Below are 21,101 nucleotides of genomic sequence, written 5' to 3' on the forward strand. Positions count from 1 at the left end.
TTTCAACTTTTGTAAAGTACTTTTAAATAAAATACTCCATATGCCAGTTTAACATTTATATAAATATGAAATGAACGCAGCTTTGGATGAGACTCTAAGCAGTGACCCTGTCCACACTGCGGTCACGGCAGACCTTAGTCTCAATAATGGGTCTGAAAGCTAAAGATTGACATGACAAGGATCTCTAAGGGACAGGACGCACCTTGCCGAGTCAGAGTTACTCTGCTGTGGTTTACTATTACTATTTACTATGCACCTGTGAGCTCCTCTGTGTTCTCAGTGAGAGTTGCATTAATCATCCACAAAATGCCATATCTGGCCGTTGTGCACTCGCTGTGTGAAATAAGTGCAAGTAGCTGGTTTTTGCAGGATGCATATGAGGTCTATGTGACTCTTTTGGTCATAGCGATGAGCCAAAATTAGTTTCCCAGAAGTGGGGGAAAAAAGAAGCATAATAGCAGATTCTAATTAAAATAAAAACTAGGAAAGAATTGCAGAACAACCAGAACAAATCATCAAGAGATCTAAATAAATGTATTTTTAAAAGTCTGTAACATATTGGTTTGGTTTGTTTTTGCACAAAAAAAATCCACAACAAACAGAAGTGTGAACTGAGCATTAGCAGCCTATATAATGCTTTTTAAGAGCTGCTCCCTGGAATAAAGCTTCTCAGAGTGAAGTCATTTGTATTTTTTTGCATGTGCATCATGACAATGACACTGCAAAACACCAGTATAGATTCAGGCATTTCCTTCCTTCCTGTTCTAGTTGAAGGTCAACAATACTAATATTTTTCTGCACGGATATCTGCAATAAACATTTCAGAATTTTCACACGGTAGGGAAAACTTGTGACACTTCTACTGGGACTTTTTTTTTTTTTTTTTTTTTTTTAATAAATAAACAGTGGTGACAAGCATTCAACATCAGACTGCTTTAAATGGCACACTACGTTATTGATAAGCCACTCAAAAGACTCATGCTTTTGTTTGTATTGTACAAAGGTGAAAGTTTACATCTTCTGTGAGACTTAATAAAAAAGGCTCTATCCAGCACAAAGAGAAAATAAGGCATCATTATATACTATCTATTAGGATCAAGTATATATGGCCTGTGTGCTCTCATACCTGTAGTGCACTGAACAATATTAAATTACTTAAAATAATATTTATCCATCCGTCTATATACCGATCAATCTTTCATTGTACCACAGACATTGTTTAAGATCATGAATGCATTTCATTTTTTGTTAAATGTGAGAGAGCAGTAGTAGCAAACTATCATAGCACACTATACTGACAATTTGCCAGCTGAAAGGGCTTCGAGGTCAAAAACATCGGCTTAGCGGTTTCACACTGCAACTTGAACAAGAGTGTCAGATCCACAGTCCCAGATGATGGAACGTTTCAGGATGTGTCCACGGGGAGAAGTTTAATTATGTTAAAATGTATTGCAGCACAAAACACTGCCATCTGCTTTTCTGCATATTTTTAATTATTTATATCTACATTTATAATTTTTCTTGATTATAAAAAACAATGTTATATCAGATAAAGTCTGAGAATATCCTATTTTACACTGACACGAGCATTAGCTTCCAAACATTTAAGCAAGTCTTCTCCATTTTATATTAATTATAGTCTATATTAAAAAAAAAATTACAATTGAAGAAAACTGAGAAAGAGCTGTTCTGAAGCAGGTAGCAAGAGTCTCTATGAAGTGCGTCCCTGTGAATGTTTTTAATAAAGATGCATTGCCGGAGGTTGACTAAAAACCTTATTTTTGTCTTGGCTTACAAACACCATTTTGCATTTCCCTTCACTCAGCCCAGGTTGATCCATGGCAAATCACCGCCTGACATCAATCACTTTTGACCTGGGTCGACCCACTATCCACTCAGATATGTGGATTCACAGTATGGGAATTTCACTCAAATTTGGATAAATCCTACTGTGGCCAAAGCATCCTGTAGGCTAGTTTTCTGCTGGCTGTACCAGATGTCTTATAAATCTCCATCTGTAACTCAGAGTGATTCATGAGAAAAGTACCTGTTATAAATATCGTCATCTTCTCCACCCCAGCCCCAGTAGTTGTTGGGGAAGCCATTGATTTTCAAAAACTGCTCCTTGCTCAATGATGACACGCCTCCAAAATACTGATTATAGGGTAACCTGAGGAAGAGAATTGCATCATTTTAAGACATCACCAGGTCTGTTGAAAGGAAAAAAATATTTTGCAATGAGAAAGTGTTCAAAAATAATCCAGGGCAAACAATTCAGTGGGGGGAAAATCTGGAACATCACGAAAGATATTTCAATCAACAGGTACCCATCACACTGTAAACTAATCACTCTAAGTTTGCAAGTACATTACTGTATTCCTTCCAGTAAAATACTGCATGATATGTTTGATATGTCACGGTAAATTTACAGGATTTCTAACACACCCATTCTCTGGTAAGGAAGCAAATATTTAGCAACCTAGTTACACGGATATCCTGTAGTTTACCCCTTATATATACACCTGGTGGGTAGTGCAAAAATCAGTACAATGTTGTGCTGAAATAATGACTGTGATTTCTCAATGGAATATTTATTTATTATTTATTATTAATAGTCAAGTTTGAAAATGTTGGAGCCAGATCTATTGTTGAAAGTTTGGTGGACATTGTGGGGACTGTTCAGACTTGTGTACCAGTCACGGATGTAACTCCGAATGTTGAAATCTGAAAACATATCATGACTTATAAACAGCTTTGAAGCAGCACTTCATATTTATTTTTTCATAAAGGAAGACAAACCCATAAAGGACATCCTGAAGAGAAGGCTGTTGGATCCATCAATACGGATTTAATGGCTTGTGGGTAATTGATGCAATACTTTCAGCACAGTCATTTCTATAAGGACTTTAGAAAATCACCAGTAATCTATTACCAGCTTAGCCAATATTGAGAGACAGGCCAATGTAAAGCAACATCAACTGTGTCCTGCAAAGTGCCAATTTTATACTTGTGTTCCCGTGTTCCTTCTTCAGGGTTCACACACAGTTGGTAAATACCATAAAATGGGTTGTGAGCTCAATCTTCCTTCTGTACTGGAGTATCTAAAGCTAATATAGACTAGAAGAAGAAAAGAAACAAAGACCACCTGCACTATTCAGCATTTCACTGGAGCTGTTAGGAATTTTCCACAACACACAAAGCACTTCCCTGCAGACCTTCTTCCTTGTCATTAGAAAAATAGAGCACCTGGCATAATACAGAACACTTAATAGCAGGCCTTTCAGTTTGTGTTTTTAAATCAATCCCAGAATTTAATTCAGCCATTTCTTGAAAGAACCTGGAAAGTCAGATTCAAAGTGCCTTCTAGAAACGGTTACATGGAATTCTGGGAATGATTACCTTTTAAAAACCAGGTCAGCAAAAGAACAACCAAATGGCCTCCTCAACGCTCTTGTATTCATTAGCTGCTCTGTATTGTCATGGCGATCCTATTTATGCAAATACATGAACCGAACACACACTGGTTAAAACAAACTTTCGCAAGGCCTACATACTGGGTTTTATCTAAATCTTGCAGTGGAGACAGTGATTATGTGCTTTGCCCATGAGAGCACTACTTATATGGGAATTTAACCAGAAGCTGTATTACCCCACCGAACATCTAAAGGTTATGTTTTTCAGATTTTAGTGCATAGTTCCAAAGGGCATCATGTCACTTTGTAACACAAGAGTATCCTTTCTGGCAGTAGGACACCTGGAGTTGTGTCCATGCCTAGAACTCTGAAGTGGTCACACAGGCAGAGTAAATAAAATTTAAAACCCATCAATGGTCAATAAGGCCATTCCAGAAATTCTAGTATTATTTGTAACACAACTACTGCCAAAGGGAAGTATGGAGAGAATTATATGAAAAAAATCCATCCAAGTCATCTGTAAAAGCCCCTTAAAATCATTCTAAGAATAAATTAAATTGAATGTAAGCTGTACTTTGGCAGAAAGTTATACATTCGTAGCTTGCAGTCACTGGCTGCCCTGGCTTCACAATTGCTCCATAAAACATTACTCAGGAAGTCTGAAGTCTTCAATGGTGTGCCTTTTCCAACAGAACCCCAACCCTTCCCACGTCTGTAAACTTTGTGCCTTAAAATTAACCCTTGAGTTAAACTCTGACAGTGCAGTATTGCCCAATTCTGATTAGCAACAAGAGTGAATCGATTTAAAAAAGGATAATGCAATTAAGGGCTTTAAATTAACAACTTTTGGCAGTTACCAACTCTTTGTCTGCCCTTGAAAACGACTGGTTTCACTATCTAATCAGACTTGAACTGTGAAATCAAATAGTAGCCTCGTTTAAGCTGTGTCTGATAAACTGTGGGAGTGAAGGGAGGGCACACACACACACACACTGCCCACAAGTCTCTGACATAAGCATCTCCTGTGAATGTTCTTCTGTAACAGGTTGTCCAAAGAGAAACCTGAAATCCCACAGTGCTCGTTTAATTACACTATTTAACCACACACTTCACTTTTAAATGTTGCACCTGTATTTGTTTATTCTTACCAACATCCCATTGGGGCATAATAACCATGTAGTTAGCTTGAGAGAATCATATTTGTCCAGTGCTAGTTTCATCTTTTTCATTTTTACACATTGACAAAAGCTTATATTTAGATTCATAAACATGTTTGTTACTAGACACCTGTGTTGATCATTACTTTTTTAGCCCATCTGCGAAGACAGAACCGGACAGGAGAGAAATCAAAGTTTTGTTTGCTTATCCTAACACCTTTCAACCAAGGAGTCTCGGTTATATCTCAGACTTAACCTCTTATAGAGCATCTGAACATCTGGTACAGTACATATGGCCAGTCAACACAAACAGGAGACTGAACAGAAAACCACAAACGTGCACATAAAGGTTTTAAAAGAAAAGTGAAAATAAAATGCAAAATTGATATATTTTGTGAACACAGCCTTAGTAATCTTACTAGTATTGAAAACAGACACCAAAGGACATCAACAACAAAGTCGGGCTCCCTGGGCCCCATGTATGTTATTGTTCTTCACTGAATTATTCAGAGAAGAATAAAGAAGACTAGCATGCTGACTGTTCCAACTCCAAAGTGGTCACAGGTGTGAATGAGACCGTTTTAACCGTGTGATCCAGTTAACAAAATGGATCCCGAGAGACTGCTGACAGCCTAAATGAAAGGTGGTGGAGCGCTATCATTTAATATGTATCCCACAAATACACACCTAGTTCATATGTTTCACAGATGAAAACCATGTACATTGACTCCTCTCATACTCAGGCAACTGTGGTGCCTTGGACTAAATACTGAAATTAATTAATAAAGTATCAAAACCACACTTATTCAAACATGCACAGGCACTGAAAAAGTTATGCATGAACATTTATGGATGCGATACATGTACATTGTAATAAAATAATGTCATTTAATAACATTTAGTGTAACACATTCACTCAGTTCAATTCACCTAGATAAGTGGTGATAATAGTGTAATTACTTGCTAAAACCACATGCTTTGCAAACTTCCTGAGGAAGTGTAGAGATATTTTTACTCAGTCAACCGTCAGCATAGTGAGCCAAAGCAAAGGAAACTCAAAGCATAATTGCATTCAAATGTAATACAATGCACAGATTTTGTGACTTTCCACTGAGCTGTAAGTAACCTGCACACTGTGACTACAGCAGTATCTGCACATGCAGTGCAGGAATAATGATCATATCCACTGCTAAGTACTCTGTTAAGTACCAACACACGGGAAAAATGTCAAAGTTATGTTAGTTTAAAAGAGGGAAGAGGTACTGGGAAGAGATTTTGTGTCATGTATGTACAGAGCTTAATTTGTATTTCTCACCTGAAGCCAAACTTATCCATTGACACGGCTAGATGTCTAGGTTGGCTGTAGCACTTGTAGATGTTCCGGTCATCCATAGGGATCAAGTCCACATCACTAAATACAAAGCACTCGTAATCGTATTCCTTCAGTGCTTCGGCATAGCCAATATTCAGCAATTTGGCCCGGTTGAAAGTCTCCTCTCCATCCTGCATATAAAGATAATGGGAAGGGGTTGAGAGAAAAGTTTAAACTTCACTTCCTTGCACGTACGCTTCACCCTCCAGTTCATTCTACAACTTTAAGAAACTACAGGAAAATTAAATGCATGTCCCTTCCACTTTGGTGTTTCTGGAGACATTCTGGAGACATTATTTTCTGACCCGAATACCAATTATGCAGGACAGGGTTTATCCTGTGAAAAAATTATTAGAAGTTGTTTACACATCTCACTTTTGGATCCCAGCAAACTTTTAGGTTTTCTGCTTATAATACCTTACTAATAGTTATATACAAACCGAACATGACGGTCTATTTAAGGTGAAAATAAATCCTGCTTATTGGACAAGATCACTAGCTATTTGTGTCCAGTTGTAGAATTAAAACAAATTTTAAAAAACAATTAAAGCTTATTGATAAAGTATACAGATTTAGCCAATTAATGCTCCACAAAGCAGCAGAGAGAACAATGATCTTTTGTTTTTGAAAGACCCTTGTAATTCCACACATTTAGTTTATTTCAAATATGGACCTCTTAGGCTTGTTTATGATGCAATCATTTTTTAAAAATGTAAGTAACCTAGGAACAACAGAACACACAAAACACAGAATAATGCACACACCAAGTCAGATATTCAAGAAAACAACGTAAATATAGAGTATAAATGGAACCAAGAACGAAGCATTTGAAAACAAAGCATTGTAAGACTGCTGAACACTGAATTCATAGTCAACTTTGGTGGAAGTATCTGCATGAGTGGTATCAGGAGACTGAAAACACAGATAATAAACAAATATTACACATGCTTTATCATCATCTCAGTGATGTTTGGACGGGAAATATTATACAGTGCAATTATATAGTTCTTTATGCTTGAAATAAATATTTATATATATATTATATATATATATATATATATATATATATACACACACACACGTTAAAACTATTTTAATATATAGGTAAATAAGTAGGTATAAATAAATACCTGAACAATTTGCAGCAGAGGTAGAATCATTTTTTAAATCTCAAAAACAGGACACACTTGTTCTCTACAGAGAACAGATTTGTGGTTGAGCATTATATTTCATACTGAGTAGCTGATAAACCTCAAAACAATATGGTTTTGCATGTCTAAAACTATCCTGAACTGGTTTTATTTCAAACTAATGGGGAATGTGATCTTTAGAGGGCTTTGTTTTGGCATTATCACTTGTGACTTGAGATGTCCCCTAGGAGTCGGACCTGTTTGTTCTCTCATCTGCTTGGTGCCATTCATGAATCTAGTAAACTCTGTTATGCTGATGAACTGTAAAGGTATCTTACTGTGATACCTGAAGGTAATGTATGAACCTTAGCAGAGTGCCTTTGAGTGATTAAAATGGCCTCAAATTATTCAAAATCTCCTAAATCTTGATGAATCAGAGGTTTTGTTACTAGTCTCAACACAATTAACAGATCAAACCAAATTCTAAGGGGACACACAGACACAGGGTCTGGTCTGTTCACATTAAAGGATGTGGAAAATATTCTGAAGTCTGAGCAATGACAGAGACTCCTCAGTCATCCATACATGAAGCAAATTAGTTATGTGGAAAAACAAATAATGTGTTTGACAAAAAACTACCAGGATGTTTGTGTATCCCTCAGGCACAATCACAGCAAAGTCTAGTTTCAGCATGACTGGAGAGCTCAGACCAAGAACAGTAAGTGGGAGAGGCCCATGTGGACTGATGGATACTTATGGTCTGTTGAGAAATGGGCTTTTCCTGTATTCAATTGTTAGCACAGTTAATAATTATTCACATTATGTTTTTTCAGGCAGTGAAAGTATTGGAAAAACCAGGGTGAGCAATAAAGGTTCTTGCTTTGCTAAGACTATAGAGAGTCAGTTGTGTCCACTGCATATGTCAATTTGTTTTTGTTCAATTATAACATAAGGTGTAAAACCCCAAACCTTGCAAGGGGGCGTTGAGGAAGTGTGTAAACAACTCAGAGAAACATAGCAATTAAATTATGAAGAGGATGGAGATCACTCTTTCAGTACCTTTTCAAGCAAATCTGAAATACCAGTTAAACTTGTATTTCACTTCCATGAAAAACAAACGCCTACAGAAACACATCAATGAAGACATCCACCTTTAGTGGCCTGGCAGGGTGAATGGCTCTGCAACCAAAGCGACTGTGTGCCTATGCAGTGCAACTACGTCAGGTTATGTAGGGGACAAAGTGCAAGCAATTTAAAAAGGCTTAATAATAAAATCAATAAAGTAATAAAAAGTTACATTTTCTTATTGTACATAATTTAGTATTCTGCAGTATTATATGTTGCTTTTCATCCATAGTTACATACTCTTCTAAACAAAAATGTATAATTCACATACATTTTAGGATAAAATCAAGACTGACTTTTTTAATTCAATATGTGGGACACAACAAATACTTTTCCTCCAAACTCTCCCTTTCAATCAAAGAATATCTTGTAACCGTCATCAAAAATACATGAGCACTCAGCTTAGTACTGTTGATTGTAGTGTAATCAAGAGTACAGGTCTATAATCACACACAAAGTAACTGTACCCATTTCGAACACAGAGATATGTGAAAGCACGAATCAGAGTTTTGAATTTCATTTAAATTTAAAACCCATCAGTTGGTGTTAAACAAGAATCAGAAGATTATTTGTGTGTGTGGTTTGAATATATGACTGTGACTATAGCTTACACATTTTGGGGGATTTTTAATTTTTTTATCTTATCACTAACAATGGAATTACTTATTTTTTAGGCCATACAATTTTAACCAATGAAACAATAACCTTGCACCAGAAGAATTTTAGATTGAACACAGTTTGTTTAGTTTGGTTTGTAATGCATAATGAGAGAAAGTATGGCTTACAGATGTAAGGACAGTTATTTAGTTTTGAACAGATCAGCTTGGGTTTGACTGGTAACAAATATAAAATATTTGTATTACTATACTAACAAATACCTACTCTATAGAATCTGTGACGCAAGAACAAGAAAAATGTAACACAAAAAGAGAAGAAAATGCAGAAAGGAAAGGGTTAGATTAAATAAAACACCTTCCAAAAATGCACATCCCTTCAAAGAAAGAATAAACACACATTACCAGTGAGACTGGGCAGCCCATGGACCCCACGACAGGCCCGAGATGACGATGCGCTCGTCTCAGCTCTTCCCATAGTGAATGCGCTTGGCTACAGACAAGACTGACACGTAAAGGGGAGCAGATCGCACGAGGGAAGGAGGAAAGCAGGATCATTAGGGAAGAACAGGGGCAGGAGAGAAAGAGAGAAAGATTGAGCAGAATCATAATAAAGAAGCCCATGCAGTTCTTCAGTCATTAGGATACATCACCACACTAAGCCATTGAAAAGCAAAACAAAACCAAAGAAAAAGGGAAAAAACATTCGACAGCGGTTGTCGTGAAAAAACACAAGCATCTTTAACAAAGCTTTCATCTGAAAAATGTGCAAATGTCCTAGTGCTACTCAGTGAGAAGAAATTAGATATTGCATGAAAAGTTAAGCCTCGGAAACCAGCCATTTGGCCTGCAGGACAGTATAAAAACAATGTAATGATGCTAATGATAATATTTGTCTAAAGCACCGGCATAAAACGATCACGCCTTGGGATCCAATTTAAATGAAATAACAGAAAGAGCAATGTTTGCCTACACATTGTAGTAATGTTATTCCCGTTTACAATCGGATCACTGTGGATTACCAGAAACCATTCCAATTGTTTTGTGTTTTTAACAATAGCCATATTCTAGAATCTAGGATGGAGTGATTGTTGGGATCCAAGTTGACTTAGCTTAATCGTCTGAGAATATTTATTTTATTATGTAATGTTTAGAACCTGGACTCCAGTCTGTTAGGGACAGCTGTCATTTACATATGTAGACTGATAGATGGATATTTGAGAGATTGAGAACAACTTTTGGTGATTGAACAATATTTATATGGGCTACGTTCAAATTGATTTACGAGAGGAAATTCATTCTATTCTCATGACAATCTGTGAGAAATGACAAAGCCAACTACAGCATACCATTTCTGTACCTAGGCCATATTGTTGTCAGAAACAGTTGTATCTGCACTGCTTAGTGATACAGACAATAATAGCTAGTGTTCCAGTCAGGTATGCAACTTTTACAAATCATTTCAGCTGCAAAATGAGTTTTGTGATTCATTCATATTTTGCAGAGGATTTGTTATGAACCTGAAGTATTCAATGGACACATTTGTTCAAAGATCACTAAGGTACTTCATTTTTATTTTTTTTAAAGACCTGATACAACCATTCAGCCTATTAGTAAAAATAAACAGACTAAAACAGGTTTAACCTAAATTGTGACTTTGAATAACTGCAGGAATTTAAAACAGAGATAAATCAGAAGTGAAAGCACACCTGGGTATTTTTCAACACATCCTGTTGCTGGCAATTTTGGTCCCAATCTTGCTAGTCATTTTGCATGAAAAAGATCAAATACAGTTAAAGAACAAACGGTTCTAAAACTGCTCAGACCTGACATTCCTCCAAGGTGAGTGGTGTGGCAATAAAATTGACAAATGCCCACACATTGCTAGCACAAGATCCCACACATAATTTTTTTTAAATATAAATCAAATATAACAACTCAGTTTAGCAAGATGGCAAACTTATAAGACCACTATCTGGGTCTCCAACCCCCATACATGACCTTAAGATGGTCTACTACTTTTCAAACTAAACTCGTAGCTGCACCATTTATTCCTGTTCTTACTGTATCTTGAACTCTTTTGATGTGATTTTGCATGACATTCGTTTTCTTTAGTTTCTCCGAGTTGAGATGGACATGTCAAAAGCGAATTCTAACCAAGCTTGCTGCACTGTGTACATTGCACCGGTTCACTACCACACATTCCTGTTTACACCTACAGGTAGTAATGATCAAAATGTTTTTTTCAAAACTTATTGTGGTAATAATTTAACTAGCATGTAATCTGTGAAAAAACAACATGCAAATCATCCAAGATAAAAGCATAAGACATTATTTGCAAATCATTCAATTAATATAAAAGTTTGTTTCCTAAAAGAAAGAAAAATAAAAATGTGGACTATAAATCCAGAATCAGCTGGAACTAACAGTCAACAAAGACAACCCTTACAGTGAATGCATTTGTGTAGCTATAAAAATCAAGGACAGGTACAAACAAGTCAGGAGAGAATCTGAGAACATTAACGTAATGTAATTTATGTAATGTAATGTATTTTAAGATGATAAAGAAAAAGATACGCACAGAATCTACAACAATCGCAGCTAATCTATCAGTACTCTTTGAATACAACAGATAGCATACAAGCCTTAAAACCACAAAACATTATTAAGCAATTTCCTGCATCCCTCAGCAAGCCCCCACCTTTCTGTTTTTCATTTGTGAAAACCATGGGGTGATGCAACATGGTGGAACAGGCTAGACAATGAGACAATTAGCCTACATTTTAAGTTTTCCTTCCAAGTGTGTCAAATCAGGCCCTTGCAAACAGCACCACTTCAGATATCACTAGAATTATTTTGCCAGGTTCTCCACAACAGTTTGAAGATTCTCCAAGTTCACGCAGTACCAGTTGGTTTTCCTTTAAATGGAAACTGTTTCACAAAGTCTGCTTAAAATTTCATAGCACAGTTTCTACAGACATTAAACTGCAATTGTAACTAATTCCGTCTGTCCCGTAACCACTTGTGCTAGTTAAGGATCCAACTATAACATGATATTTATCCACTTTACTGTTCATTTATACTGTTTATTACATATAATAAAATAATTCAGATTATGAATCTCAACCTTATCAAGCCTCTGAGTGTTAAATATTTGTTTTCCCTATGTATGTTGAAGTTCCTTTTCCTGTCTGCAATGGGATTCTCATGCGTTGCCAGATAACTGTATGAGTAGAAGTATAGAAACAAGGTGTCCTGGAATGGCCCATAATCTTTTCTTTCAATGGATTTCACATTTACTTGTTTGACAGAAAGCTTGCAGTGTTTAAAAAGGTTTTTTTTCGGGAAGAAATCAAAATAAAAGGGCTTCCAGATTTATTTGCTCACTTGTTAAATATTAAGACTTCGCTTTAACAACAAACAGAATATTCTGGGAGCAGAGTATTCTGGCTCAGCAATTAGGTAATTCTTTCACAATCCTTCACCTGTTTTGCTGGAAATCTGTAATTTGTACAACCCAGCCAAACGTAACTCTTTGCAGCAACGAGAGACAACCCCCTTGCAAGTGGTGTCAATTTTGTTTTTCAAGTATGACAGAGAATGATGAGAGGTTACAAGCTGAAACCAAAATTAAAGTGTAAAAGCACTGTGCCAGTTTTGCACCAGTTTATGAAAAATAAGCTACTTTTCCATTCTGGGAAATCAGTTTAGTGACTAGAACATCTCTTGATTTGATTACTCTGTTTTTTTTTTTTGTTTTTTTTTATTAACAAAGGCTATGGGATGAATTGGTTGCTGTTCTATAAAGGATAAAACTGGTGCAATCTGAGCACAGTGTCGAAGGCTTTCAGTCACATCCCCACATTTCAGGGAAACAGGACTGGGAAACCTGCTTCTGATACATTCATGTTACTTTGTGTCAATTGTAATGAATGAGGCAATCCAGATTCTTACCTGGTTTATTACATACACCCCGTAATCAAGCTGTTGCCGCTGTAGAATGGGATGGAGGTAGTAAAGCCAGAATTTCAAGTGCTCTTCCCGATTGCGGAAGGGAATGATGATGGCCACTTTCTGCTGGGCTTTGCAGTCCTTTGGAGTATAACGACCCCCTTCCTTTAGTGCTGGATTCTCAGACTTGACAAGATCTAAGCTCACCAGCTGGGAAAACTCTATTCTTAGGGGACCCACTGTGGTGAAGGAAGAAAAAGATCTTGTGAACCTAACAAGAATGGTTTAGAACTCAGGCAAACTTTTCTCTTTCATCAGGTTATTTTTAGAACTCTTAATGCAACACCAAGCTTTATTATAATAATATTTAAATCATAATAAATCAATCATAATCATTATTATTATTAGAAATCTGTTCAAACTGCAGACCAGAAATGGGAACAGGGAACTGAAATGTATTTAAAGCTCACGCTAGCTTTGCACAGCATGATTCACGGTTATCCAGCCTGCTCAGTTTCTCGCCACTCACAAAATGTCAGGTATCTTTTCACAACCTATGGGTATCCCCAGTTTAAAAGTAGAATAAGGTTAGTAATATAGCAACACAATTATTCAAGAACCCTTAATCTCGAGACAATGGCTGCAGTTTTGGCTAATCCAATAAGAGCCTGAGCTGAAAGCACAAGCTCAAATTCACAGCCTGGAAATTTCTAGTTGGGCTTAATGTTTTTTTTATTTTTTATGTTGAATTCAGGCACATGGCAATTATGGGAGGAAGTCCCCAGTGGCATCACAAATTTGATCTGATCATATAATCTATGGTCAGTTAGGGGCCATAGGTTTCAGCTCCTGAAATTTTCTTTCAAACTTTAAATCCAATATTTCTGTTTGTCTAGGGGAAAAAAAAAAAGTGTTGATCTGACACCACATACATGAGAAAGTCTCTTTGGGTCTATGCCTGTCTTAAGTTACTTAAGTGGCATCACAGCTGGGTTCAATTCGGGCCAAAAAATTGTAGATTGTAAATGTATGCCAGTAAAAAAATTCTTCTATTGTATATCTGTTGGAACTATTTAGTCAATATATCTTGAACTACTCAATTGTCAGCTGAAACATAGAAAACATCCTCCATAAAACTCACAAAAAAAAGCAAAGTAAATTAAGGACTGCTGAAACTAGCCTGGAACAAGCAACTTTTCATTCAGCCCTTCAATGGCGAATCAAGCTAAAACAATCAAATGTGTGGGGGAGACATCACAAACTTGCATTACTCATGTTGCAAATAACCTGGCTAAAGTAAGACAAGCAGAGTTACTTTGAAATCAATTAGGGATAGCATAATGTATTAAAAGACATCTAGGGCCTACATCTAATACAAATTATATCCTTCAATTAAAAAAATAAATAAACAGACTGATCTCCCAGGTATATTATGAATTTCTACTTTAATTTCACAACAGAACTGTTTTGTTAATCATTTTCCTTAGTTTCGTTTTGCTCTTGAAAAGAATTGGAGGAAAACATAAATGTGTCGAAAGATTATGAATTATTCAGGAGAGAAGGAAGTCACATAGGAAACAAGTTTCTTCAGCCTCATGAAAATATGATACCACTATTGTTCAGACTATGATAACAATATTATGTAATTAGATATAGGGCATCAGAGACATACAGAGACAAAATAGAGCAGAGTTCTCCGGGGAAAGACCGGTTTGGGAAAGATTCAGCTGCATATCAGATACACCTAAACCTGGCAACTGGAAATAGTGAAGAGAAGAACCAGTCAGTTCACATAGGCTACTACTGGAATTTGCATGACCTTACCTGTAGAGGTATTGGTCAAAAAATGCAAACACTTGGGTAAAGTGAGGGACACCATGTAAGGGCTTCCACATAGGTGTGGCTCATGTATTAATTAAGCAAATAACATCCCGGCATGCTTAGGTCATGTATACAAATATTATTGCATTAATTGCAGATAAAAGGCAAAACAGGCTAGTAAATGCAGATCAATTGTCTACAAATTTCAACCTGGGGCGTGAGCAGTCGGTTTTATCAAGAACAGTCTGCCGAGAACTCCACAGAGCCGGATACCATAGTTTAATTGTAACGAGTCCAGTGGTGCAAGGAGCACAAGCAATGGACTACTGAGCAGCAGAGAAATGTGATATAGTCAGATTAATCTCCACGTGACAAACAGACAAGTGCATGTGTGCTGCCAACGTAAATAACTCTAGGGCCCCGAGTATTTGGTTCCAACAGTGAAGGGTTCTGGTGGTCCCATAATGTTGTGGGACACATTTTCCTGGCATGGTTTAAGTGCACTCACTTAGAAAGCAACCTCAATGCTAATCGCTACTTAATGGTACTGAGTGATCAACTTCACCACGTCGCAGTATTTCTTTCCTGCCGGGAGGATGACAGTTGTTGATTCACTTGCTCATGGAAAAATGGTGCCGCATCCCTCCGCCAGAATTCCAGACACCGGCAGACTCTATACCACACATACAGGCCATACTGACCGCATGTGGTGGCCCAAACCCCATTAAGTGTCTTTATATTCCACTTTTTTTGTGGAACATTTCAAGTGTACATAGTAAATGTGAAGTGTTGCCAATCAAATCACATCCACATTATTTTTTAATGAGAACTCTTTCATTTGTACATACTAGTTATTCAATGTTATGTCAAGTCAAACAGTTTATTATACCTTTGTTTTGATTAAAAGGTAGGGCTGACCGCACCTGGGCAGAGCAGAAACAAAAAGATACACACTCATTGTGCAACTATAAATGGTTGTGATGGAAACCTCCCTTACTAAACAAATATGCAGCAGCCTGTATAGTAACTACATTAAGTCTATGAGATTCAGTCCAAAAAGATCTACTGGACCTGCACGTCACATTTGCGAAAATGTGATTTTAATGCATTCACAGTTGTTACCTATGGCTCTTAATAACATCTGTTTCTTGTTAAAACCCAAGAGAATGTTTAGATAGTTAGGTATAATGAATGTACTTTTTTAGTTTTATGAATTGTACACTAACAGTATGTATAATATGAAAAAGAAAACCGCCATATTATTGCAAAACAATCATTTTTTTATAGCACCCTTTCGTAACAACCTACTCTATTCAGCCTCACATACTTTATATATAATACTCTCTACACCATCTACTACTTTACCTGCCTCACCCCTCCCATACAAATCATCTACTACCCACCTATTAAAATTCAATTTAGATTCTTATGCTGGACAATTATTTGTGTCTACCCATATCCGCTATCATCCCCTGGAGCAGGAACAGGCATCTTCAGTGCCAGATTGTGGCATTTGTATCTGGGTTTCATTCTAATTACTTAATTGGACTAATCATGCGTCTCTCTTCCAAATCCCACTCAGCTGCCAAGTCAAAGCCAGTATTTGAGACCTCGGACTGCCTGCTCATGACCTCCAGGCGGCTGGGCACTTTCCACATAAGCATGTATAGTAGATTGCAATAGATGACATAGTATGATTAATAAAAGCACATTTTGGTCAATTCTATTCCGACAACAAGTTTTGTTTTTCGTAAGTGTTGCATCAGTTTCACATCTTCCACCCTACTATGCAGATATTCAACTGTACAGTATATCATTACCAATAATAATGAGTGTATGGACATGTACTCACCTAGCATTGGGGATCTTTCCGGACACATCTCAAGTTCATTGTCCTTGGTCGGCTGCACAGTTATTTGGATAGATTTGATTTCCCTGTCGGTCGTTATTATTTCCCTGTTTCTGGGGGGCGCCTCGGAAGGGGGGATGATCAGTAAAGAGTCGTGACTCTGTTGCTGCTGATTCTGGGCAAAGGAGTTACGGATCATATCGAAAGTATTGAAATAGTACAGCACCATGACCGAGATGTGAAGAGCGCACAAAAGCACAACACATGTGCATGTTTTCTGCAGAGAAGCGCCGGGTAGATTAAGATTTGCTTCCGGCATTATGAGAACCTCGAGTTAATAATGTCGAAGGTAATTAATTAATTAACAAATCGATGCGCAGCTTCTAAACGTTCCGAGGCGGATTGGTTTCGTCGGGGCTCGACACGCCACTTTCGCAAGTGAACTTCAAGATCCCTTCAAGTTGGAGGAAAAAATGTAAAATGTCCTTTTAAAGTTTTAGTCCCTTGCGGTCTTATTGATAATAACAATGTTTAAAAAAAACAAACTTCAGAACTCTGACATGCGCATTTCTTTTAATGTTATTATTAAAATCAGAATGTCAATCAGTCGATGTTTAGGCTATTTTGCTTTTTTTTTTAAATGAATGTGATACATTTCTCCCTAAATCGTATTCTTTCTGTTGCTTAAAGGAATTCTTCATAACGTTACAGAAAGTCGGAAAATGTATCATTTCGTTTTATCATCAGCCTCTAGTTAGTTAGTTAGAGGAAGACGAAGTTTTTCACTCCTGGTATGTCTATCCGTCTTCTGATCAAGATACATTTAAAAGCAAAAATGACATACCTCCCGGTTGTAGATAATGAATATTTACTTAACTACGAAAATTGCTGTAATTAGATAATAGCTGCCTAAACTGCGTAAACTATGTCCTTGTTTGGCTGTGATGAGCGTTTTCCGGGTGCAGGCAGGACGGAACGGAGCGCAGCACCAACGCGGCCCCACGGAAGTGTATCGGGTGACACCGCAATCGGGGTGTCTGGGACCCGCAATGAAGGGTCTCTGCCAGCGCTCAGACATCCCTCCATCCTGATTGGTCGTGGAGAATTGAATTACGATTGGCTCTGCTTCCCGCCCTGCTATTGGCTGCTGGAATCGATTATATATTGTAATAATGTAACAATTGTAAGTCACGCCGGATAAGGGTGTCTGTCTGCCAAGAAATTGAATAATAATAACTGAATAGCATAAACGTTGTATATTATCCTTCATTAAACGACTTCGACTATCACTGCTTTAAAATAACCTACAAAAATTAAACTGTTTAATGTCATCTGGGGGAGCGTAACTTCCAACGTTTCTCTGATGAATTGTATGTTTGGCTTCGGATGGAAGTTTTCAACCTGAGCTTTTAACAAGGAACAAAAATGTGCAGTTTGCAATGTTTTCTGCAGGTGTTTTGGAAAGTAACTAATACCCAATGTTGTGTACTGTTTTAGTGCAGTCTGCATGTCCTCCCTGTGTTTTTTCCCGTTAATCCGTTTTCTTCCCAAAGCAGCTATGGACAATGTAAATGGTGTGTAATACTAAATCACATATTAACACCATATTCACAAGATGTGTATGTGTGTGTGTGTCGTGTAGTGTGTGTAGATACACACACATCTATATCTGTAACTATTTATCGTTGTAGTATTATGCGTTCTCCTGACAGGGATATTGTCACATCGTCATGTCTTGTCTGTGACGATCTGTTTCTCTCTCTCTTTTTTTTTTTAGGCTTTCAAAATGGATGAGATACTGGTGAAATCTTTTGCAAAGTCACTGAGATCTGAGAAGAAGGGTGGGTGTCTGTCGTACAGTTGCAAGCTCCCTGGATGAGCTTCCAAAATTAATTGAACAGAAACTTCAAAGTTTGTTGGAAGATGGCAAGGGTCATTTTTTTAATTTCAAGAAAAGAGGAGGTATGACATATTATCATTGTGAGCAGCAAAGAAAACCAAGAGGCTCTTATACATACATCATACATATCCTTTCAAGTCCTCTCAGTGGGATCCAGTCAAGCCCTTGTGATACCTGAAAAGTTGGAACATCATGTTCACAACCTTGAAGATATAAATGAAAATAAAGTAAACACTATTGATCCCCTTGATCCTTTTGGAAATATGGTTTTCATGAAATATGACAAACACTGAGATTGCCCTGAAGGCTACTGAATGGGCAGAAATGCATGGGAAACATGATGTGGCTGATCGACGCTACTATTTAACACCAGATGACATCAGTTCTCAAAGGCAACGCTGGAAGTCTTGCAATGTGTCTGGTCTGTTACACATGAGCTGAAGGCGAAGTAAAGAAACCAGTAGTGAATGAAAAGGGGGCAGAATGCACAAAAATACTCTCAGAAATTCCTCCAAAGGCTTATGGAGTGCTGGCCTCTCTCACATGAGGCAATGGGAGACTTTCTAACTGCTAACATAGGGATTTCTAGAACTGTTTAAATTAGTGATGCCTGTAATCCTCATACATTTGGCAAATATATGAATTCTGCATCTTCCAAAAAATCCTGGATGACCCCAATGAGGTCACATTTGTCTTGTTCAGATGCTGTATTTAATTTAAGTGAATGTGGCTTTAGCCTAGATGCTGTGCCTTGCTTGGGGCTACATGTATTTAAGTGTGCATGTTGTCTTTATTGGATTTCGTGTAGGAAAGTAAATTGAAGGTATGTTAACAACACTCAGCATGCAGTGATGTACTGAACAGTATCACCACCTTGTGGATTATTCATCCAAAGACAATTCTGTTTTGCTTGATCTAGTTCAATTGTAAATCTTTGCTAGGCAAGCCACAGGACTGGTCCCTCATCAGTTGCTGAAGTTTTTTTTTTTTCCTGTATCTACTTTCTGCAACATATGGTCAGGGTTGTTAATCCTTGATCAAATACACTGTAGTGTGATATATCGTACATTCACAATTTGTTTTATGTTTGAATGAGCAGAAAATGTGCTACAAAATAACACCACCATTGGGAGAACTGTGCTTTATATTTATGTAAATGCAGAGTTGCAGAGAATGGGAAACCTATTCAAATAATTGTGCTTGTGACTCAATTACGAACGCTGGTTTAACATAGGTTACTAGACATGACTTATGCCCTGATATTCTAAACTTGGTAAATGATTCACTCATGAGTAAAACCAGCAGTTTGAATTCAGTTTATTACATTTTTCAGTTATTCAGAATAATTTCTAGGGTTTATTTGCAGCCATTTTGCATGAGAAGATGAGCTGTATGTATGTTACAGTGACACTAATAAATATACATAAATATAAATATACCCTTTCCAACTTAAAATCAGGCCCTTAATTGTAGATGGATCAAGCTGCCAGGGTGGGCGAAACACAGTGATTTTAAGCATAGGTGAAAGAATCCAAACAAACCAAACCATCCAGGCGCTGGATGTGGGCCCAGTAGTGGCAAATTCTTTTGGATATGAAAACACTAGCCTTTACAGAGTAGTTGGCCTGCATTCCCATCTTCTTTTGTTCAGTCTGTGCCGATGAGAAGTGCATTACAAATACACATACTCAAATACATATATGCATATAATAAAATGTATACAGCTCTGGAAAAAATTAATAGACCACTCCAAGTTCAGAAATCAATGTTAAGTGGTCTCTTAATTTTTTCCAGAGCTGTATAGTATACTCTAACAAGCAGTGTACTGACAGCACATTTGATCTATCTCCCTTAAAGTTGCCTGCTTGATATTTGATATATATAATTTGTATAAACAATAGGCCTATATAGAAGCTAATTAGACACAGCCCCAAGCAGTCTTCTATGTTCTCTTTAAATGTATTAAATGGTTCATACCTTTAGATCTTTTCAATTTCTTTTCCATCACAACTGACAGTGAAACATTCAGTATGGTAGCAGAAGTTTACACTGATCCTGTCTTAACTAATTAACGAATTAAATGGGAATCTGTACAGTTTTCTCTAGGCTGATGAGTGTTCAACAAACTGTGAATAAGGTAAATGTCAATATTAGTTATTATTATTATTATTATTATTATTATTTGTATTTCTTGGCAGACGCCCTTATCCAGGGCGACTTAATCACCATATAACATTGTTTCACATGAAAGTTGTAAATATCTTCAAATAAGGCTGTTGCGTACTTGTAGGGCTTTCAGCCTTTGTGAGCTAGGCCAATTATGAGTCTGACAACAGAAGCAGAAGCAGAAAACAACTGTTCATCAAATCCACTTGTTAAGCAGAACACACCCAACAGGAGAAGCAAAACCAGGACTCTGATATACTGGGGATTCTTGCTCACCAGGGTTTACTTTGGAGCATGGCATTTTGCAAAGATCACTTGAAAAGGGACGCATCTCAGTGAAAAGTCTTTGACTACACCTACCCAGGATTTCTTCCATATATCTCAAATTATCTTGAGGGCTAAATACCACTTGTTAACCCATATGTTTGTGTTAGTTACCAAGGTCTGCGTTTGTTTCGAATCAATTTCACAACAATGGCTTGCATGTTAAACGACGGCTTACGACTGTCTGCAAGCTCCATAAAAGTGTCATTTGCTCACACGACAAACACTAAAATGAAACAATGTCCGTGACTCGGTTTCCATATGTATGCATTTATCTGT

General features: G+C 37.2%; 1 protein-coding gene across 1 annotated transcript in view; it reads right to left on the reverse strand.

The window, feature by feature from the left end:
• The window catches only part of b4galt1l (DP-Gal:betaGlcNAc beta 1,4- galactosyltransferase, polypeptide 1, like), a 20,917-nt gene extending 3,509 nt beyond the window's left edge, over nt 1-17,408 (reverse strand). Inside the window, exons 1-4 of the mRNA XM_066720455.1 lie at nt 16,436-17,408; nt 12,766-13,001; nt 5,886-6,073; nt 2,048-2,170 (exon numbers count right to left, since the gene is read on the reverse strand). Coding sequence (XP_066576552.1) covers nt 2,048-2,170; nt 5,886-6,073; nt 12,766-13,001; nt 16,436-16,751 — 863 coding nt within the window. The 5' untranslated portion in view covers nt 16,752-17,408. The remainder of the gene's footprint in view (nt 1-2,047; nt 2,171-5,885; nt 6,074-12,765; nt 13,002-16,435) is intronic.
• Nucleotides 17,409-21,101: the final 3,693 nt, after the last annotated feature.

Source organism: Amia ocellicauda, chromosome 13 (genome assembly GCF_036373705.1).
Source record: "Amia ocellicauda isolate fAmiCal2 chromosome 13, fAmiCal2.hap1, whole genome shotgun sequence".
Taxonomy (NCBI): domain Eukaryota; kingdom Metazoa; phylum Chordata; class Actinopteri; order Amiiformes; family Amiidae; genus Amia; species Amia ocellicauda.